The following is a 21,728-nucleotide window of genomic DNA, read 5'->3' as shown; positions in this document are numbered from 1 at the left end:
AGGTACAGGTAGGCAGAAGAAAATTTCTGCCTAAAAGATTGACAGTTTTGTTTTCTAAATAGAATAAATTCTGAACTGAGTTTTCAAATGCATTTACACATTTTCTTGCTGCAGTTACATTCTGAGTCTTGCAGTATTTTGTTGGTATTTTATTTTGCCCCTTTCCAATAGCAGTGCATTAAAACCCACCTGTCCAGAGCAAAGTATAAGAACACAGCTAAAACCTGGGTGATGGAAAGGTACTGAAGCATGTCTGCAGACACTCAGTGTCCAGATTTTAAAGCTATGCAGGCACTTGAAGATGCAGGAATGCAACTGGTAGGGAGTTCAGCTCTGAAATCAGGGGCAGGGCACAAACAAGGCTGTAGGCATGCTGCACGCAAATCTCTTCTTTCAGCATTGGTGCTTCAGTTCCAAACCAGTAAAAGCATTATATACACAGGCTCCTAAAAATCAGGGGGAACTCCACAGGTCTTCTCCTAAACATACCTCTACACAGATAAACTCTTGGAGCAGGAGAAAGAAGAAGCACTGGACTTGGAGAAAGAAGGAAGGACAGGAGATATTTTCTAAAATGTAGGTCATTTATAACAGGGGAAGAAAAAAGAGAACTAAGAAACATGTTGGTTTTGAAGAGCTGTCCCTTGGCTGAGCCCCATGCCTTTTTTAAAAAGGTCACAGACACTGGGATCAGCCAATGCCCTCCTGTTACCCCTCTCTGCTGGAGAGGGTCAGATATTGAACAGAAATGGGCTGCTGAAGTAAATACTCAAGCAGAGGAATTGAAGGAAAGATGCTTCTAAAAGCACTTGTCCAGTACGAGCTGAGGAGCTGTGTGGTTTCATACTGTGCTTGTATTTGAGTATTGAGAAACAGAACCTCCTTGAAAGAGACTTGGATGTGTCATGGAGCCTTTTCACAGCCTGAGGAAGCAAGACTGCTTTCTCACAGGCAGACAAGCAGCTGCACTCTTCGTTGGATAATTTGCTTAGTGACTGATGAGAAAGCGCAGTGCACAGCTGAGTGTTAGCGTTTCACTGAAGTGTTTCATTTTAAATAGAAAAGCTGCACAGTGGCAGCTGGGCATGGGTGAAGTTCTCAGTGGAATCTCTCCTTTTAAAAAACAGAGGAGACTTCTTCATGTGGTACACTTGGTGCTCCAGCATTCCTTTGAGTAGTCACTGCTGTTGAATTCTTTACTGAAATGAGGTTGTATTTTTAGGTTGGAAGAAATTATCTAATTCACCTGTTCAGCCAGCAGCCTTTTACTGAAACTGAAGCAAAGCCATACGGTGGAAGGTTCTTTAAAGTGTTCAACTGCTTTATGAGTTGAAAGAAGAGTGTTAAAAGAAGTGGGAGGGCTGTAAGGGCGTAAAGCAGAGAGAGGGAACCCAATTTCATAATAAGATGCCACGGTTGTGTTATTATTAGTCACACTTTGTGAGAGATAAGGAAGCTATTAAAAGTATGTGACATATGGGGATTTTTGTCTGCAGAAAACGACACAACAGGCCTCGCTGGGAAGCGAGCAGTGCAGATGTTGGCTACAGGGGAGTCTTCTGAATTAGATAGAGTTTGAGTAGCATCGAGTGTACAACCCTTGCTTTGCGTAGTGCCCATCTAGCCCAACTTTAATCCCTGTAATATTTGCTATGTGAATTTGATAGCTGTTGTAGAACCTCTTCACGGGTAACTGTTCTGGCTCCTGTGAGAGGATCATACAATCAATCTGACTTTTCCTGTTTATTGTATTTCACAGTCTGGGAGACGGGAATAGGTTTAAGGCAGTTTTGTTGTGCTGCACATCACGGTGCTGTCTCCTTTACATAAATTCTCTAACTTTTACCTATCAAAAGGTTTTCTTGTGTTTTCAGTCTGTCTGATAAATGGAAATATCCTTTGTTGAGATGCATAGCTGAATAGAGAACAGGGTAATATACAAGAACCCTTGAATATTTCAAATTATTTTTCTTTACTTCTAAGAAAATACAGTATTATCACATTTCTTTACTAAACCACATCTCATATTATCTGCTATGGTTATTAACAGCTTTACTAATTTCCAAGAAAACTACAAATCTGAAAAAACATCTGTAATCATTGTCTTCAAATGTCATTATTTCTGTCACTGCATGAGTGAAAAAAATGTTTTTAAAATTTGTTCCTATCTTCTAGCTAGGTTCCAAGCTAGTTCCTGTATAAGTAGTTGCAGATGCTTGTCTTGTTCTCCTTAAATAGCCTTTAACAGTTCTTGTAGCCTGTGTTAAGCCTTTGCTGAAGAGCACTGTGACTTTGTGTTGCTGACCACTAATTTCTAATGAACGAAGTGTCAACTCTAGATATTACTAGGTTGAACCACATGTTCTGTAATTTCCTTCTGAATCTTTCCCTGGGTTAACTTGTATTTTGGTTTCCTTTGCAAAGTGAGAGAGCTTAGGAAAAGGCCTAATGATATTTCCTTGGGACTTCCATGGGTCCCCTGTGATTTCTTTTAAATGTTTTCTGACCTTCAGAGCTGATCATAAAAGGGCTTTCATAATTTTACAGTCATTTCTGTTTCTTTTCCCAGTTCTACACTTCATGTCTAAATGCAATGATTGTGACTGTCAGCTTCTGATTAATGGTTTATAAAGCCAGGGATTGTGCTGTCAGACAGGTTGAATCTGATTTATGAAAACTTGAGCTACAGAGGGAAGACTTAATAATAATTGGCTTTCCTAGCTCCCCATCAATTGCTTCATCACTTAAAATTAAATTCTGCAGGAAATCATATCAACAAAAATGCCTGGCTCTCTTGGTTTAGAGACTTTTACGCGTTTAAGTATTTCTTCCCATCTGACCACTTTTTTGAGTTGTAAAGTGTTGTTATTATCCTCATGTTGTGGATACTTTGATTAGGGAGTCCATAAATGACTTGTATTCTGTCTACATAAAGGACTGCTACTCTCTCTTTACAGTCGTGTCATCCTACAATGAGTTTAGCAGGGGTGGGAGGACACTCGCATGCTAATAACTGAAAGGGCTGCACATTTATGTGCAATCTGTGTGAGAGCATGTGCTGAAAGGGAATTGCAGCAGAGAAACAGAGAGTTTCTTTTGACAGCCTGAAAGGAAGAGGAAATGAAGGAGAAGAAGGAACATGAATATTGCAGTGTAGGAATAATGTTAGGAGGAAAGGGTCAACTAAGGGAATAAATGCTTCCCAGAATGTAAAGAATCAACATCGGTAAAAATGTGAATAGCTATACCAGAAAATCAGTTCAGAGACTGGAATAGGAAGACTATGACTGAAATGAGTTTTCCAAAGACAAAGTACAGCTAGTTCCTGACCATATTTTTATCCTACAAGACCATGAGCTCAGGGCAATCTAAGTCAAGGACAGGACTGCTGTCTGTTCATTTGGTCTGTGAGCCCAACCAAGCATGACTCCATCATTCTTGTGCCAATATATTTTTTTGCTAATTTTCCACATGAAATCCCAACCTGAGGCATGGCATCCAGTCTGCTTCTCCTTCTGCGGGCACCATTCCCCACCTCCTCCTCTTCTGTTCCGTCTGTCTTTTCCATGGACTCATTTTCCTCACAATTAAACATCTTGGTGTCCTGATTAAGTTATTCTCAGTTACTTAAGTTACATCCTAGTCTATGTTAAATCCTGATCTTTGTAGTTTTGTAATCCTGCTTTTAATGCTGGTTTTGCTTCTGTAAAAACAGTAAAGTTATGTATCATTGGATGACTTTTTTTTCACCATCAGTGTGTCATAATTTTCACTCTTGCTGGGTAATAAGCAGAAAATAGCATTCAACAAGTATTAATAACTACCTGTTGGTCTAAGAAGAGAGAAGAATTGTCCCTGCAGCAACCTGGACAGAAGTTCTTTCCTTCACATGACAGCAGGGAAAAATTTTTTTTTAATTGCTTCCTCTTTTAACAATCACTCCTTTAGTGAGTCACACCTGCAGTACTCACATTTCAATTAAAAGATGTATTATACCAGAAATGTCCAATACCTGGAATTGTTCAAGTATGTGGATTTTTCTATGCCACTTGCAGTCAAGTGCCAGCACCTAAAATGCTTAATTCTGTCCTAAGGCATGTCCAGCAGAACATCTGTATCCATGTAGCTGAACAGTGATTTCTCTGCAAGGAGCAGGCTGTGAAACTGGAAATGATTGGAGGTGCCTGGCCTGGAGTAAGAACTAATAGAACAGATGACGCTTTTCTGTGCAGATCAGGACCACTTTGGGTTCTGTCTGCTGCAACTTGCTTTCCCATTCGACTGCTTTTGCAGCGGCCCTGTCTCTGCTGCCTCTAGAGAGACAGCTGTATGCAGACAGACATTAATGTCTCCAGGGGAGATGAATTTTTTGTATAATATAAGGTACTCAGCATAATCTGCTGGTGTAAATATGCATTTTAACACTGCTTCCTATCCACTAAAAATCAATCATCCTTACCATGACGACTTACTTAGCAACCTTATCAGATCTGTAGTTGCCTGCAGTTTCATTTTTAAGGTATTCATCTTAAATAAAAGATCTGCTTTTTTTAGAACATGCATTGTAATTTTTCCTGATCTCCTGTCTTTTTCTGGTAATTCACTGAAACAGATTTGCACAAAAGCGACTACAAAATACACTCTTGGAAATATATAACTATGCATATTTGATTCTTTGAACATGAGGAATTCTAAATGCTTCTTTGTGTAATTCTTTCAAATAATCTTTATTTGAAATAGCTTTAATAATAAATATGCTGAAAATCTCTTGTGTTTTGCCATCAGGAGTAGGTTTCCCTGTAAGTCAGAATAACATATATTTATTTCCCCAGACTGTGAATATTATCTTTGAAAAAATCCCAGAAAATGAGAGTGGAGATGCCTGTCAAACTATCCAAGTTAATGTTCTGGACTGTGACACCATAGGCCAAGCCAAGGAAAAGAGTCTTCAGGCTTTCCTTAATAAGAATGGCTTTCTCTATGGTCTTCAGCTGGATGAAATTGGCCTTGGTAAGAGAGTGTCACTGCGTTATATTTTTATGGAGCTCACTGGTCTGTCTGTGGAGTTTCCTTGTAAGGAATTCCTACCTTTGGCTTTCATTTTTAGTGCTTAGGCAGCTTTTGTAAGGAATTTCTAGAGAAATACTAGATCATTTCTGCTACCAGTTAGAACATTGGAACTACTCCTGCTTTGCTTCTGCAAGCATTTCAGCATGCAGTTAACCAACACATGTTATTTATTGAACAGGTATAATTTATATGTTCCGGTTAAGTAAGGTGGTCTGTCCACCTGAGTAGAGCTGGTCGATAAATTTTGTCAGCAGGCAAGATGACACATAATAATTACCAAGTACTTTAGTCCCTACCTACTATTCCTCCTACCACCCTTCCTTGCAAGAGGCCTATGTTTCTTTTCATCAGGAGAACCCACAAACATAATTTATTTACAGTCAGATTAGGTTTGTGTGATAGTTCACATTTGACTCACAAAGATATGTACAGTATCTACAGGCTGTAAATAAGGCCATTCCAGCAGATGAGTTGAGCCACTTTTTCTTGTTAGGTTTTCAAGAATCCAAGGTCAGATAGAGCCCTGTAGCTGCTAACATACCACTTCCCATGTGCTGCAATATGAAATCTAAAAAATTCTGCGTTGTGGCATTTGTCACCTTTTAGATGTGCTCCCTAAGATGTTGATATTTCCTCACCTTCTCAGACTCTGTGTCAGCAAGTGAGGATAATTTACTTTCATATCTGATGTTTATATCCACCATAAGTGCCTGACCACCCCTCACAAATACTCTCAGTCTCCTACAGCTGATTTTTGTGATTCCTTTAGTTCCAATGTGACCATAAGACCGTGGCATGCTTGTGCAACAGAAAAGCTAGATTAGGTGAAATTAGGTGAAAGCACCATCAAAAACTCTGCCTTGACCAAGACAAAGTGAAGTGCCAATTGTCTGCAGTAATGGAAGCCATCCAGGCTGTCACAGTAGAAAACAAATCTATAGCATGGGAGTGCAAAACCACTCTCATGTGACCTAGCACAAAGACACAGAGAAACAGCTCAGTTAGGAGCCACTGGTAAAAAAATAATTAGGTGTTGTTTTCTTTACAAGCACCTGTATAGTGAGAATGCCATTGGGATGTAATTGTTTTTTGTTGCTGTCATCCTGCAGAACTTATGTCTGAGGAGCAGTCAAGAGAACTGTTAGATATTGATGGCTCCTCAGAGGTGATGGAGGATGGGATAAGGAAGCTAAATACCATCGGTCATTACGAGGTAAGCACGGAAGCTATACCAATAAATTGAGAGGCAGTTTCTCCCCAGCTCCCAAATGCTGTCTGCACAGAAGTATCTTGATTGATCAAAATCTTGAAGAGAGAGCTGTGCATCATCAACGGAAGGAAAGAAATGTGTAACATAACTTTCTTGCCAATGAGTCATGTTTTCTGTTATTTTTCAGATGTTTTCTTATTGCAGGGTTGCAGGGTTAAGCACACCAGGTAAACTGTGACACCTCCTGTGTCAGTCCCCTTTCCTTTATCTCTCTGTTTCTGCTTCCATGTACTATTACCACTTGTACCATAGGTTTTCCCCTCCACTTCCAATTGCACCTGTAAACCAGTCATATTCAGCGCTGCAATCATCTGTCCATCATTGGAAGAACACGCAAGGTAGCAACTGGTGGCAGAATCCTTCTGGATGTAGCACATTGCAAAAGCACAAGCAGCAGCATTGCCTGTCTAGGGAGTTTCCACTGACACTGGTCAAAGCAGAGGGCGAGAGGCTGGGGTTAAACGTAGAGCAGATGATTTGCCTCGAGAGATACAGTAGCTCACATTTTGACACTACAGATAGATTTTGGAAATGAAGTTAATATGCTGAGTGCCTTTAGTGAGCTTTGGTTTTGCCTTATTGTTGAATTTGAAAGTCTGACGTTAACATGATAATCAACTTTTACTAATTTAGAAGTTTTGCTGATGAGTGCAGGTCTGTGCCATGCAAAGCAGTGTGGTGCTGAGAAACCTGAGCCAGCCCTGAATACGTTGCTGTCTGCAGGAGCAAACAGTGTGCCATCCACAGCGAGGAACAAGGACTCCTAGCAGGACTGTTTGTAGACTGGGCTTAGTACAAGCCTGCTCAGATCTGTAGCAAGCTCATTTGGACTCACTTTAAAGATTTCTGTGGGCGTTTGTTGCTCTCCTCACCTCCCAGGGAGGCAGTGGTAAACCCAGATGTCTTGAGTCACCATCCCGTGTCTTAAGTGCAGCTTTTCCTGTGTCTCTCTTGAATCTTATCTGCAAATTAGCATGGGACTTCCCTCCGCTTCTAAAGATTTTGTACAAATTAGAACGTTGTAGCAGCGCAGTCAGAGTCTAGGCAACAAAGGTCAACATAGATTTGAATCTGATGAGATATTTGAACTTCTGTCTAATGTGATAGTAGCCACCCACTTTACCGCAGGCAGTTATTGCAAGTGCTCCCTAGTTTTACCTGGCAGATTTTTGCATTTCCCAAGCACATGACAAGTCATGGCTCACGGCGAACGAGTCTGCTCCAGTTGGTCGCTGCCATCCCTGGGTGTCTTTGTCCAAGCCCTTGTTTTCCTCTGTGGTTTCTACAAGCAGATGCAAGTTAGGTTGGAGGTTCAGTTGTTTGTGCAAAGCTGTAACTACACTAATTATAGCTTAGCAGCTGCTTTATGGAAATTGTGCTGGGTATCTCTGTTACATATTTTAGTTCACTTTTTTCTGACAGTGGCAAAATAGTGTAAGCTTTAGGCAGAAGCTTAGCGGCATTTTAGTGATTGGCTTAGTGGCAAGTGTGAGCCATTAACCATTAGTATATCTAGTTTATTTTCTTGTACACGTATTAATGCAAAAAGGAATGTGAAGGTATTTAGTCAGCAAGAAAAGGGAACATTGCGTACACAGTGTGAGGGTAGTAACATTGCCTGAGGAATTCCAACTTAGAATTCAACAGTGCTGAGAGTTTTGTGGCAAGTCTGGCTTTTTGTTTGTTTGCCAGCCTTAAATGCTAAGACAGTAACCAGATTTTAAAAAATAGGTAGAACCATCAAGTCTTTTTATAGTACTGGAGCATGTACAGGTCTCAGAAATATCAGCCACTCTTGAAAAAGGAGGCTTTGTTTCTACATGGTTTTTTAAAATGTGCGAGTAGGGGATGTTTGCATTTTTGTGTAGTTTTTGATAGAAACAAATCCACTGCACTTACTAGACTTGCATGTGTCTATGACTTGTGTGCTCCTTTTGCTCTAATTTTTGTCTCCTAATAGGATTATTGATGTGGTTATTTCTGAGGTCTGCACTACTGTTTGCATGAGAATAACCACAAGCCTTGACAAGAAAGTTCCTGATTATCATGATGTCCTGTTTCCCACACAAGAAGAGAGCTAGAGAACTGCTTTCAGATCTGTTGTCCAGTCTCAAAATTTCTCAGCCTATAGCGGCATCACACTTTCCAGGAGCAGATTCAGCCACAGAGAGTGAACCTGAATGTAGATCTGAGCGTGTAACTGGAACTGGGTTATAGGGAGGATGGGAGGAGGAGGTTATAGGGAGAACAAGGAAGTGACAGAGCACCACACCATTACATCTTCTGTTTTGCAAAGTTTCTGTTCTACATGCTGTCTGGATCTGAACAGATCCCTCCTCTCCCCGTTTGTCCTCTGCAGTAACACATCAGATAAAGTATGGATGTCAGTGCAGTAATCATAAAGAAGGGAAAGCACATTCCACTCAGTGCTAAAAGCAGCATTTGTCCCAGAAAGAAAACCCAAAGTTGGGGCTTGGATCATGGCTGCACTGCAGCAATGCTTCTGATTCCTGGAGGGAAGAACAGCTTTCCCTCCAAGTCCTGTGCATCTCCCTCAGAACAGCAGCAGGTATGTAATCAGCACTGAGCTGTTCTCCTGCTTCTTGGAGAGGGAGTGAAGGCAACGCACTGCTCATGCCACTTTGGGAAGGAGTAAACTTCTGGTTAGCCCTGTTCCTGTAGGAACCTGTTCCTTTTCAGGGCCAAGTAGGAGGACTCTTGTTCTCTCTGGGTGTTTGTGTCACCTCACAAGCTAGCCTTAGAGCATGTTCCCACCTGTAGTGTGGTTTTAAAGTGCTCTGTGTTGTCTGAAAGAGCTCTGAAACACTGTATGATAAATGGAAACCCTGCAAAAAATCATATTTATAAAATAAATCACGTTTACTTTCCAGGAGCAAGTGTAAGTGCAGATTTCTTTGGCACAAGACGCAGCTTTTGATAGAGTATCTTAGTGCTTAAACTGGTTTCTCACACCGGGCTGACTGCCAAGGTTTAAAAAACACTTAAATTATTTTGGCAGAGATCCCTTCCTAGAACTGGCCAGTTGTTTTTGTAATTATAGAGGGAAGTATACTAGCACTTGGCAAGACCCAGCATTTGACAGCAGCGCACTGGCGTATTTCTTAGTGGGAGCCGTTTTTCTCTTTCTCCAAGTTACTCTTTGACAATAAAAGCATGACTTGCCAGTTTCTTTTAAAGATAATAGTTACTATCCTGGCAGCACTACAAATTCAGGAAAGGAGGGGGAAGTGCTTCCTAGAAATCCCAAGGTAGCTAGATATGGATCTTGACCTTTCAGTCCATGGGGCTTAAATATTTTGCTGACTTGGGAACTGAAGTTTGAAAATAGTTCTTGGGAGCGCTAGACTGGACCCTCAACATGGCACCTCCATAGGGCATAGGAGGAAAGCTCTGGAATGGACTGAGCTGGAAGAAAGGGGGCCAGAAGAGAAGTTCCCCTCCCTTCTTCACTTTCCCAGAAGATCCTGTTGCATTGGAGCCAGAAAATTTAGTCCAGGCAGTCTGTAGAAAGATGGGTGCAAGAAGCAGCACAAAGCAGTACATGAAAGCAAAAATGTACAATTAGGGGCTGAACCAGAAAAAGCAAAGAAATGGAAAAAGCATTAAAAGCTTGTTGGAACTGCTACCTTCTCACCTTGCCAGGTGAGGCTAACAAACTGTAGCTTCTGCCCACTTCTGAAAGCCCAGCCCTGGCTGCCTGCTGAGGACCCTGCACATCATGGGGAGAACTAAGCAGACTGGCACTGTCCTGCACTGCCACAGTCTTGAGAGAGGAAATGAAACAGAGTTTTGTGAATTCTAGACACTTTTGTTTCAGCAAGATACATCTGTATTTTTTCTTCCAGATTTCAAATGGAGCAACCATAAAAGTTTTTAAAAAGAAGACAAATACGCGATCAGGTAACAAAGGAACTGTGATCTGTTTAATTATTCGTGGAGGACAGTCTTGGAATGCAGAGAGCTGAGCTATGACAGGTTGCATCTTGGTCAATAGGAGGTCAGGAAAATGGGCATTTTGGTGTAGCTGAGCCACATGAAGAGCTGTGTTACCCTGGCTTTGGGCCTCTGGCAGGCACAGTGGGACGAGGAGAAGGGAAGAAGGCAAAGTAAAGAAGGATAGAAGGACTTAGAGTCCTTAGCAGACAGATGTTTAAAGATGCAGACTCTTAGACAGGGGAGCCCAGGTGACACCAAGTGTGGACTGGTGAGGCCACCACAGGGAACGTGCCCTTCTCTGATGCCCATTCTTGAACGTCACATATAGCAATGCACTGTCCAGAGACAGGCGTAACAAAAGAATGCATGTAATTCACGTCACCTTCAAAGAAGACATCAAGAGTTAGGATAGAAGCGTCTCTGAGGTGCAAGTCACTGGGATGGCATTGCTCTCTCCCTTGGCAAGAACATGGTTGTGTGTTCTCAATCACCTACCTCAGCCTGTCTGCGCTGAGTACTCTTAACAGAGTGTAAAGCAGTGCAATCGTCTCATCTCCTGTCTGTTGTCCTCCTTTCAGAGGAGCTGTGATTTGCTGCCAGCTTATCCCAGCAGCAGCAGATGATGATGCCTTAGCTTAGTGGTCCAAGCTACAGGTTGGCACTGGGGAGGTCAGCCAGGACCTGTGCATGTCTCAAAGGCTTCCCCCATGCTGCAGGCAGGAAAGGGTAACACTGAGCCTGCTTGCTTGGCATCTTCCCATGCACTGTCCTGCACAGCCCAGAGCCCAGCAGAATTCACTGCTGGAGCTGCCTGTTTCATTAATGCCTGTTTGCTCTCTGCTTTCTGTTTTTCAGATGTGGACTACTCGGATGAACACTGTCATTTGGTGAGTTCAGCCAGTACACTGTTAATTGATAGGTTTAATACTGAGAAGCATTTGTATCTGTGTAATCTCTCTAATCTCTTCATGACAGATTTTACCAGACTCTGAAGCAAACAAGGATGTGAAAGGAGCAGGTCACAAAGGAAAGCAAAAATTCAAAGTGAAAGAAATGTATCTGACAAAGCTTCTGTCAACCAAGGTAACCTGCAAAGTCCTTATTTTGAGGGAGGGCTGCTGTTAAGCATGGCTAGTTTGGCACAGCAGAAGTAGAAAATAAAGCAGAAATTACACAGTCTTCCTGCATGTGTATCGAATGTTAACTAAAAAGGCAGCCTATAAAAATCACTGTGTTAACTACGGATTATGATCATTTGCAAAGATGGCCACATTTCAGGTTTTCTGATGCTAGAGTTCTAAAATTGTCTGTTACGCACACTCTGTATCTCCTCAGTAAGCACAACCTTTTTTCTCAAGTTAAGCAAAAAAAAGTAGTTATTGAGCTTACAGAAATTGAGTTTTGCCACTGAGTCCCATAAAGTGAGAACATCTCCTCACTTTCTAGTAGCATTTGCAGAGTTTCTGCTCCCAGAGAGTTTCACAAAATACTGACCATGAAATGAAATAATCCTTTAGGGTCTCATATTAAGCATCCAAAATAACTAGATTAATTTTAAAAAAACAAGGTCCTTAGGATTTATAATAAGATTACCTAATTTATGCAATGCACATTCCTTAGGAATAAGCCCTGTTCACTCCCTCCGGTAATGTCATCTTGTTCTTGTCTTACTCAAAAGGGTTGTAAAACTCTTTGCAACAGCATATTATGTGAAATATTAATCTGTGCACAACCCTAAGAACTGTGCGATACAAGAGGCCCAAAGGGATGATGATTATGGCCTTCTCACATTTAAAAATGTATCAATCATTATTTAATTAGATTGTTGATAGCAACTGAAGTAATTCGGGGCACTACCCAAAGTGAGAGTGAAGACTGGTCACTTCTCATTAGCTGTGGAAAGTAATGCAAGCCCTTAGGAGCTGTTGGAATAACCCAGTCATACCTTATGGGAGAAGAATGAAGCACAAAAGAAAAGATCAGGCTCTGAAAAAAAGTCCTTTAAAGGGCTTTAAAGTAATCATCTCTTTCTCCAGAGTAGGGTAGTGCTCTGAACAATAGTGCTGTGATATCCTTCACTATGAAATTCCACTTATCATATGCCATGCACTAAAGGAAATTGCATAGAACCACATCTCTTTGTGTGTCTCTCTCTCTCATGCACATGGACACAGTTGCAGAGTTTGCCATGTGAATTGCACTGGCCAGTAACACATCAAGGCCCTGGGATACACTTAAATCCTTCTTATTGAGAGAAAATTCAGTTAAACTTGAGCTTCAGAACAGACGTGAAGAATAAGAGCATGGAACAGTTTTTTCCTTTGTTTGCCTCTACTTATGAATTTTTTGTGATGATGTCAGAGAGCTCATCGGCAACCAAGCCCTTGTTTTTGTGAGACAAATAGCTTCACTTCTGGATCAGAAATACCCAGTTTTCAGTTCTCTCTAATTTCAGTGCCTTTATATGCTACCCAAGGCTGTTATCCTGGAATTAGATCAAGTACCACGGTCACTTGACTGTGAAGTGATGATGAGCACATTGTTCAACATGTGTCTCAGATGGCACCATGAAGACCAGCGCCCTAGAAAACTGGTTCAACTTCTTTTGCCTACCTCCATCTTACTTCCAGTCACAAATTCTAAATGCCTTTAGCAACAGTGCCAATGTATCCAAAGAGCTGATGTTGTTTGATGTGGTCTTTGTGCAGGAAGCTCAACTTGTGATTCCTTCCACCTACAATTTATCACAAAGTTCACCACGGTTCTTCTGTCAGTGAAGTGACAGGACATGTGACATTTCAAAGCAGCTCATTAAGGGTGTATTTGTAGTTGCATTTTTATTACTGATTGTTTTGATTGCCAATAACGTATGGCCTAGAGGCTTTCTACAAGCATATAGTAGTTTCTGTGTGTGGTTGCTAAGGGGCACACTCAGCTCTCTGAGACAAGAAATGCTGTTCTTTTCTTGTGTAATAAAAGCACTGTTCATTTTCTCGCTTTTTAGGTTGCAATTCATTCAGTTGTTGAAAAGCTCTTCAGGAGCATTTGGAGTTTACCCAACAATAAAGCACCTGTTGCCATCAAGTACTTTTTTGACTTTCTGGATGCCCAGGCTGAGAGCAAAAAAATTACTGACCCTGATGTGGTCCATATATGGAAAACCAACAGGTATGTTTGTATAATATGCGCAGGGCTGTGCGTACTCTGAAAATGTAGCTGCCAAGATGGAACAGGTCACCAGGGATCAGAAAAATAAGATTTTGGCATGTCTAAATGAAGATGTGATTTGTCTTTGTGGTCCCCATTAATTTTAGTATATTGAATTGATACCAATACAAATCACCATAGCTGCCAGGAGTTCTGAGTCTGCATGCTGACTTCACGCTCAGGGAGAAGTAGCTGCAGGTTGTGAATTATATGAAGATGGATGTGTGACTGACTAATGTCTTTGCTCTGTAGCCTTTGTTTCCTGATCCCTTTCTTAGCATGAATAAGCAGCCCAGAAATGTGCTGCTTCCCGTGAGTGCAGTGCAATTAAACTGCCATTTTAAAGCAGTTGTGCTATCCGAGTGATTAATTTTAACAATGCTTGTTCTTTCTCTCTTTAGCCTTCCTCTTCGCTTCTGGGTCAACATACTGAAGAATCCCCAGTTTGTCTTTGATATTAAGAAGACTTCACATATAGATGGCTGTTTGTCTGTAATTGCACAAGCATTCATGGATGCCTTTTCTCTAGCAGAACAGACACTGGGGAAGGTAATGCTGCCCCTCCAGTCTCACTCATTTCTCTACTGATATCTTTTTCAACTGTATAATTTGAGGGATGAAGTCCTGGATCTGCTGACATCAGAGGCAGAACTGTCAGTGGTGTAATTAAGCCGTGTTTCCATTCCTTGTTACTCCATCTCACAAGATTTCGAAGAATTCACTGGAGTACACAGATACAGCTACTAGAATGCCATATCTGTAGCTAACTGCTGCTTGTATTCTCTGCAGTTAGTTCCTGTGCAGTGTGTTTATAGAATATGTTTAAGTGTATTTACAGATATTGTAAGATTTTAATGAAGTTTAAAGATTTTTTAAACAGAAGTCTTTGAAGTATTAACATTATTTAATAAGTAGTCCAGATTTTGTCTGCCACACACCAATGTGCAGAAAACACACATAGTAAGCTACTGGGAGCTGTAAGAATACTTGAAAGACCTCTGAATTTTGAAATAGTTCCTTTAACATGTATCAGCTGCTCCCTTTCTACATGAACAATTATTTGCTGGAGTAACAAGTCCAGAAATTTTACATTTAAAAGCTCTTTAGTACATTGTCCAGAAACTCTGGAGATCTGAAGTACTTCATTTTTCCTTAAGGTATTTTCCTTTTCTTTGGACCAGTGCTGAAATAATTTGTTCAGGCTCATACTAACAAGAAAAACAGACCAAACTAAGGAATATTTAACCTAAAAAAAAAAAATATATAAAAATGGACTAATTTCCTATATGATAGGAACTGCTCATGTTTTAAAGGTAAATAACAAATAATATACTTACTTACATCTTATTTTAGGCATGAGGTGTCATGAATTAAAACTAATCACTTGATGGAAAAACTGCAAATGAGCACGGTCTGTTAGGTTTCTATGTTTAACATCCATCGTGAAGCACTGTTGCTACAACAGCTCCCATTAGCGATTTTAAAAGGGATGCTGAAACCTGATAAAGGTTTGCAGTGCAGTAAACACCATCTTGTGGCCTTTTAGTACTAAAATTACTAAAATTACTTTCATGATTTTTAGCCTTTTATCTTAAAGCATTTTTTAGCCGCCTAGAAAACAAACATTTAAATCATTTAATCACACAGTGGAAACACTAGTGACAAGATATCACATGGTTGTGTCATTTTTCCTCAGAATTTAAACTAGAACAGTGACAGGAAACTACCAGCCCCCACTTTTACATTCTGAAAACTTGGTTTCCAGATGGGGCTTCAGCTCCTAACACAAACATCAGCATTTATTTCCTTGGATGAGCCTGAAGCTGCCTTGTTTTTGTCAGACCTGGGTTGTTGAACATCTAGGGAGAAAAAAAATAAATCCCTTTGGGTGTGCGTAGCTGGTGCATAGCTGGCAGTCGGTTCTCCACACTCTCAAACCCCTGAGCAAATGGAGTAGAAGGGATCAAAGAGTTTTAGGGGAACCTCTGCCAGCACAGGATCCAGGAAGACTCTCTGGCATATTACCCTAGGGGAGATTTCCACAGCATGGCCGTATCCTGTATGGAAATGAGATATCAGCTTCACAAGCCCTTTGGCTCAGCTTTCACAATCTTTCAAGTCCAGAGCAGGGTGAGGAGGAAATAAGAAAGAAAAGCATGTGTAAAGGACAAATGTTTATCGCTCCTGATGCCTATAGAAATAATAATATGGTAACTGTCATGAAACACAATGCACTATTACTGAGGCCCTCTGCCTGGTCTTCATCTTTATTTCATAACCTTGATTCCTCGCTTATAACCACCACAAAGAGACGTGAGTCACACAGAGAACAGACACAATTAGATGCAATTAACTGTGTGGAGGTGGAACCTAAGGAAATCTGTGCTGTGAAAATTGACAAGGCTTCAAATATTTTCTTTTAAGGAAGCACCAACAAATAAACTTCTCTACGCTAAAGACATTCCACTCTACAAGAAGGAGGTGAAAGCGTACTATAAAGCCATCAGGGATCTGCCTCCATTGACCACTGCAGAGGTTGAGGAATTTCTAACTCAGGAATCTAAGGTATAGTGGAGAAGTGACAACATTTTCTTTCACATTAGAATTTCTGAAAAGGAGAAGTCTCTGAGCAGAACTGTTTTCTGTTTTAGAAACATGAAAATGAATTTAATGAGAAAGTGGCCTTGATTGAAATCTACAGATACATAGTGAAATACTATGATGAGGTAAGCATGTCTGCTTTTCCTGCTTAAGCCCCTAATGTTAAATTGCTACCTTGGGCTTGCAAGTTGGGCTTGACAAGGTAACAAGGGTCTGGCCTGGTGTGTAAGTTGCTGGGTGCCTCTCCAGAGCCCCTCAGTGCTGCAGCCAAGGCTGCTCCTCCTGCTGAGCTGTGTGGAGCAAGTGGTGCAGCTGGAGCCCCTGCCTCTTGGAGGGGTCGCAGGCCCAAGATTTGTAAGTGTACCTTTGCTGTCACCACTGTGTTTCAGAGAGAGTAGCAAGAAAATTCTCCCTGCAGTTAGAAGTCCTTGACTTCTTGTTTTGCTGTGTTTGCAGGGTATCTGCTAATGCCTGTCAGAACCCCTGTGCATGCGCTCCATTTCCTTGGAGATTCAGAAATCAGATTAGGCTGTAGCACCAGGAATCTCGATTTAACAGTCCGTAGAAACACCTCAGCGGAGCACACAGCCTTACAGCAAGAGGTGTCTGCTTCTTTCCTGTCAGAGCCCTCTTGTGCTCTGTTCTAACAGTCTTTCTCTTAAAGAAAAGAAGCTGTAGCTTCCAGTCCCTGCTATTGGCAACAAAAGAAATCTTTTCTCAATGGAAAGCACTTAGTCTTAGGCTACCTCTAAGCTGCTTTTTAAGGAAATCTCAGCCCTCCACTTTTCATGCTAGGATCCTCCACTGCATTTTGCTCGGCATCCTTAACAGAGGCTTGTGTGTTCCTACGCAGGGACAAAGATAAGAGCCAGCTGGGGTATGTTGCCTGAAGGCTTCCTTACCACTTCCAGCAGGTTGTCTGGGTCTCCCAGCAACCAGACCTCTCTCCCTTTCATCCCCAGCAGCAGAGCATCAGCGCTTGCTGTAATCATCCAGCTCTCAGTCACCTGTTAGCTAGCCTGCCACTTCTGATCTCTAACATCTCAAATTATCTGGGTTCGGCATCAAATCTTTGCCTCTTAAAAGAATCTTGGGAGGATGCTCAGAATGGCACTACACTTTATTAAGCTCATTAAAATTGTTGACACAGGAGCCTTCAGAATACTTTCTAATCTTGGCACCCATTTCTGCATTTTTGAAGCTAGTATTGCCTAAACTAACCCCTTCCTTAAAAGGAAACCTTTCCTCTGCTCTTTCCCCCTCTGGCTTTTGACTGGGAGCAGCTGAGAGCTCAGTCACTTTGTAAAGTTGCCAGCAAAGAGTTTCAGACAGCAGCAGGGCTCCTTCCCATCAGCTGGGCCAGTGCCAAGTGGGACAGTTAGAGGAAGGCAGGCAGCACATTGCCCTCTGTTTATAGGGCAGAGGAAAAGAAATAAAATATCACTTGCAAATCTGCTCTGGGGTAAAACTAAAGCGCTGGCCTCGCCTCACACTTAGAGCAATGAACATGTGTTGGATTTGTTTGGGTTTTTTTGCTTGGCTCTGTCATTCTTTGTGGAAGTGTTGCAAAGCCTGTAATCATAATGACTTGAAAGGAAAAATACCAAAATAAAGTGTTAAAGTCAGAAAAGAATGTTTACATTTAGGCAGGCATTCAGATGGATTTTTCTGCCAGTAGCTGGAATATGGAAAACAGGCTTTAAAAAACAGCAAGTAAAATAAGCACTAAAAAATTATTCTCTTTTTTTGCTAATTGTTAACAGATTGTCAGCAAACTCGAGCGAGAACGGGGGTTTGAAGAAGTCCAGAAACAGCTCCAGCAAGTAAAAGCCTTATTTGATGAAAAGAAAAAATGCAAATGGCTTTGAGCAAAGCACTGACTCACAGCATCACTGTGGGGGATTTTAAATAAGCGCTATTGCTCCCGAAACTGTTTTGACTGACTATATGTACAGGGTTTGAAACATTTGGACACTCTTCTCCACTTTGACCATTCCAAGTGATATCTACGTTTGGGAATGAAGTACGGGCAGGGGTAGATATTCAGACATGGGCACGCAAAAGTGAGTCTAGCGTCGGCACAGCCAGCTTTTTTAGGTACATGAATACATATATCTTTGGGTTCAAAAATCCTACCTAAATAAGCTTTCTGCTTACTTAAAAACTTGCAGGAGATGCACAAAATACATTGCAAGTTCAGAGTTGCCCACATGAACTTGTAAATTGCTTAGCTCTTTTTTTTAAGAGAGAAAGCTGATGTTTCGCCACATCCTTTCAGCAGCCTTGGCAAACTGAGGATGAGCGCCGGCTTCAGAATACGGGTCAGCTGCAGTTTCCTTCCTTCCACATAAATGTACACTGGTTCCTGTTCAAAAAAAAAAAAAATCAGCACCAAAGTGACACTTATCCTAAGTGTGTTTAGCAGAAAAAGTGAGTCCGAGGTTTGAAGCCTGAATGCCACATGACAGGACTTCTTTTCCTTAGGTTAGAAATTCCACGTGCAAAGCAAAGCCAACCACTGAGCGGGAAGGAGGAGAAGCTTTTGGAGAAAGTCGCTAGGCTGGCATCAGTCTGTGTTTACATTTCTACCTTTCCATCCTTAAATAAGCTGTGAAACATTTGTGAGCAGCTTCACACGTGAAACCTCCGTGCAGCTGCGCCGCATCGGAGCACCATCGTGATTTGGTGATGCAGTTGACGATGGCTGCATTTTGGTGCACAAACCTGTACTCAGGTGTGTGGCCCATGCCTCAGTGCTGACAGTCCTGGCCGTCCATGTCCAAGGGCCTCACATATCTAAAGCCAGCATAGTTTTTTTCAGGTTGTCCACACAAAGGTTTTGTCAAAAGAGGGTCAGTTTAATAATACATAAAAGACAGGAGGACGGCTGTTATCTCTGACTGTGTATGAGAAACTGATACAAATCTAGGGGAGGAGGTAACTGCCTTAGTCCTGCTTCGGTGGTGTTTGAGGCTCGGCTATTTTCAAAGCAGAGTGTTCCTTAGCTTTGCATTAGTGGCTGAAGTTAGCCCAGCTGGGAAGCTGGTGCGTGGCCATGCTGCTGCAAAGAGGCTGCTGCAGTGGCTACGGAGGAGCAGCCGTAGCTCTGGCTCTGCTCCCACACAAGCACAGTCCTGCCCTCCACTACAGCCCTGAAATGTTTTGTTGCCATAGACTCTGCTTCAGCCAGGCAGAGGCACTTATTAAGGTTGCAGCCATCCCTTGGAGTTGAGGTAAGGCATTGATGAGATGGAGACACATTCCCACCTCTTTCCATAGGGACCCACCACCAGAAGCAAGTGGTGGTGTGTGGTGGCCCACAGCAGAGGGAAGAGCTGTCCCCTGCCTTGGCAGCGACGAGGGTGCCATGGGCTGTGAATAGCACAGATTGCCCTTTTTTAGCATAGCGAGCCTATGCTGGGGCTGTGACCAGCCAGAAATGCCTACGCAGGGCTCCCTGGCAGCAGAGCGCTCTAAATTTATTAGCGTGCACGGCTGCTTTGGGGGAGCCCAGAGACTGCAGCACAACAATACTGGAGCTGGCTGGTTTGGTTGCAAAGGTTACCAGAACCTGGTACCAGGCACAATCCCACGGCACGTGGCTGGCCAGTGCCGGCGATTGCTAACCACGCTTTGGCAGAAGCAAGGCCACCTGTCAAAGTGGGGAAAAAAGCAAACACAAAAACACGTTGCCTACTGGTCTGCTTCCCCCCTACCGTGTGATTGCACAAGTTGTACCTTCTGCATATCAGAGAGGGGAGCCACCAACCCATACTGTGATGGCTTTCTGTTTTGTTTTGGGTTTTTTTTTAATTCAAGTCTTACACTTGCTATTAAGTTTACACTTTATACTTGATGGAATGTATGGCTTTGTTCAGGAAACTGCACTACAATGTTGCAGTACTTTCAGCAATTCTCTTCTCTGCCTGGCACAATCTATTATGCTAAGTTTAATTTTAACTGGAAAAAAACACCCATCCCACCCCAACCCATCTTGCCCTCTGTCCTAAAGGAGTGGACCGTGGCTTGAGTAGCACTTAAGCTTAGAAAACCTGTACTTAAGGGCTTGATTTTTATTGTTCTTAACCTAACTTTTTAAAGCAGCATCAAATAAATAATGAAAAAAGCACAGCAATTATGATAAAAGGAGGGGCAAGAGAAGATTGCTCTTACCAGTTAGACATCTCAGCAATTCCACTCTACTCCAGGTGTTCGCTGGCAGTGCATCTGAATGACCTCTAATAGTTTTGTTCAACAGTAACCTTCTGTACAGGCAGAAAAAAATCCAACCAGCTCCAACGTTTCTGCTTGAAAAGCTGTAAAATATAATCTGTTTGCGTGGGTCTGATCCTGTGAACTTCACTATATGTGTTTATATGATGAGGAAATGAAAAATCAGTCCTATTCTGTATTTGTACTACTGCTTGTTTGCTACAATAGCTTTAATGATTTCTAGAGATTAAGTATGTGTTGAAGCAGGCCCTGTAGCTTTAGCTTACGGCCTGGAATAGGATTATTGCCTTTTATTCAAGCCTCCTAAACAGCGTCACTCTGTTAGTAAACCATTTAAACTCATGCTGGGACTTTGTAACCCATCGAGTGGATCTCACGAAGTGATGTGAAGTATAATTAAGTGATTGTGGCTCTTCTGGTAGGTTTGGGTCAGCACATAAAACATTGGCACACCTTCCGTATTTGCAATTCACTGTTACACGGACAAAAAGAACCACCTCTGACTCAAGCTGTATTACAGCAACCCAACAATTCTAACAACGTTCTCTGAAAGGAAAGCAAACTTCTCTTTAACTTATTTTTCACATGTTTACAGGCAAACTGCTACGGCAAACAGCGTATTTTCTAACACTAGCTTACAGAGCATTATTTTACTGTCATCTAGTTTGAAGTCAAACCTTAACTGATGTGTAAAGTATTTCCTGTTGTACAGAAGTTAACCTGTTGTTTAAAATGAATGGTTAAAAAAAGTGCAAATGACAAATACATGTTGGTGTTTGTATGGGTTTATCTAGAATAAAACGCATTTGGAGGTTATTTTGATTAACTTGTGTACTTTAAAATCATAGAATCGCCATAGAATGGTTCAGGGTGGAAGGGACCTTAAAGATCATCCAGTTCCAACACCTCCCACCAGACCGGGCTGCCCAAAGCTCCATCCAACCTGGCCTTGAACACCTCCAGGGACAGGGCAGCCACGACTTCTCTGGGCAACCTGTTCCAGTGCCTCACCACTCTCACAGTAAAAAATGCCTTCCTAATATCTAATCTAAATCTCCCCTCTTCCAGCTTCATAACCATTCCCCTTAGTCCTGTCACTGCAATCCCTGATGAAAAGCCCCTCCCCAACTTTCTTGTAGACCCCCTTCAAGTACCGGAAGGCTGCTACAAGGTCTCCCTGGAGCGGTTACAAGTAAGAAAGCACACCTTGGAGCAATGCATGCAAGGAACATTGGTGTCAGCTGAGCTGGTGTCACTGCTGCAGTTCCAGCCCTGCCAGGCTTCAAGGCAGAGCCATGCAGGTCACTACCCCGCATTACAAATTCCTCCATCACTCTCTGGTCAGGGAAGCACAAGAAAAGGAAGGTGGAATGCAGCCTCAGGAGGTGCT

At 42.0% G+C, this 21,728-nt stretch overlaps 1 protein-coding gene across 1 annotated transcript in view; it reads left to right on the top strand.

The window, feature by feature from the left end:
* Nucleotides 1–21,154, top strand: part of PLXNC1 (plexin C1) — a 71,568-nt gene extending 50,414 nt beyond the window's left edge. Inside the window, exons 22-31 of the mRNA XM_069853262.1 lie at nucleotides 4,833–5,010; nucleotides 6,180–6,283; nucleotides 10,207–10,261; nucleotides 11,153–11,184; nucleotides 11,273–11,380; nucleotides 13,302–13,465; nucleotides 13,906–14,053; nucleotides 15,929–16,069; nucleotides 16,156–16,230; nucleotides 17,869–21,154. Coding sequence (XP_069709363.1) covers nucleotides 4,833–5,010; nucleotides 6,180–6,283; nucleotides 10,207–10,261; nucleotides 11,153–11,184; nucleotides 11,273–11,380; nucleotides 13,302–13,465; nucleotides 13,906–14,053; nucleotides 15,929–16,069; nucleotides 16,156–16,230; nucleotides 17,869–17,973 — 1,110 coding nt within the window. The 3' untranslated portion in view covers nucleotides 17,974–21,154. The remainder of the gene's footprint in view (nucleotides 1–4,832; nucleotides 5,011–6,179; nucleotides 6,284–10,206; nucleotides 10,262–11,152; nucleotides 11,185–11,272; nucleotides 11,381–13,301; nucleotides 13,466–13,905; nucleotides 14,054–15,928; nucleotides 16,070–16,155; nucleotides 16,231–17,868) is intronic.
* The last annotated feature ends 574 nt before the right edge of the window (nucleotides 21,155–21,728 follow it).

The sequence above is a fragment of the Phaenicophaeus curvirostris genome, chromosome 1, assembly GCF_032191515.1.
Source record: "Phaenicophaeus curvirostris isolate KB17595 chromosome 1, BPBGC_Pcur_1.0, whole genome shotgun sequence".
In the NCBI taxonomy this organism is placed as follows: Eukaryota; Metazoa; Chordata; class Aves; order Cuculiformes; family Cuculidae; genus Phaenicophaeus; species Phaenicophaeus curvirostris.
This window is presented reverse-complemented; position numbering and strand designations above follow the sequence as displayed.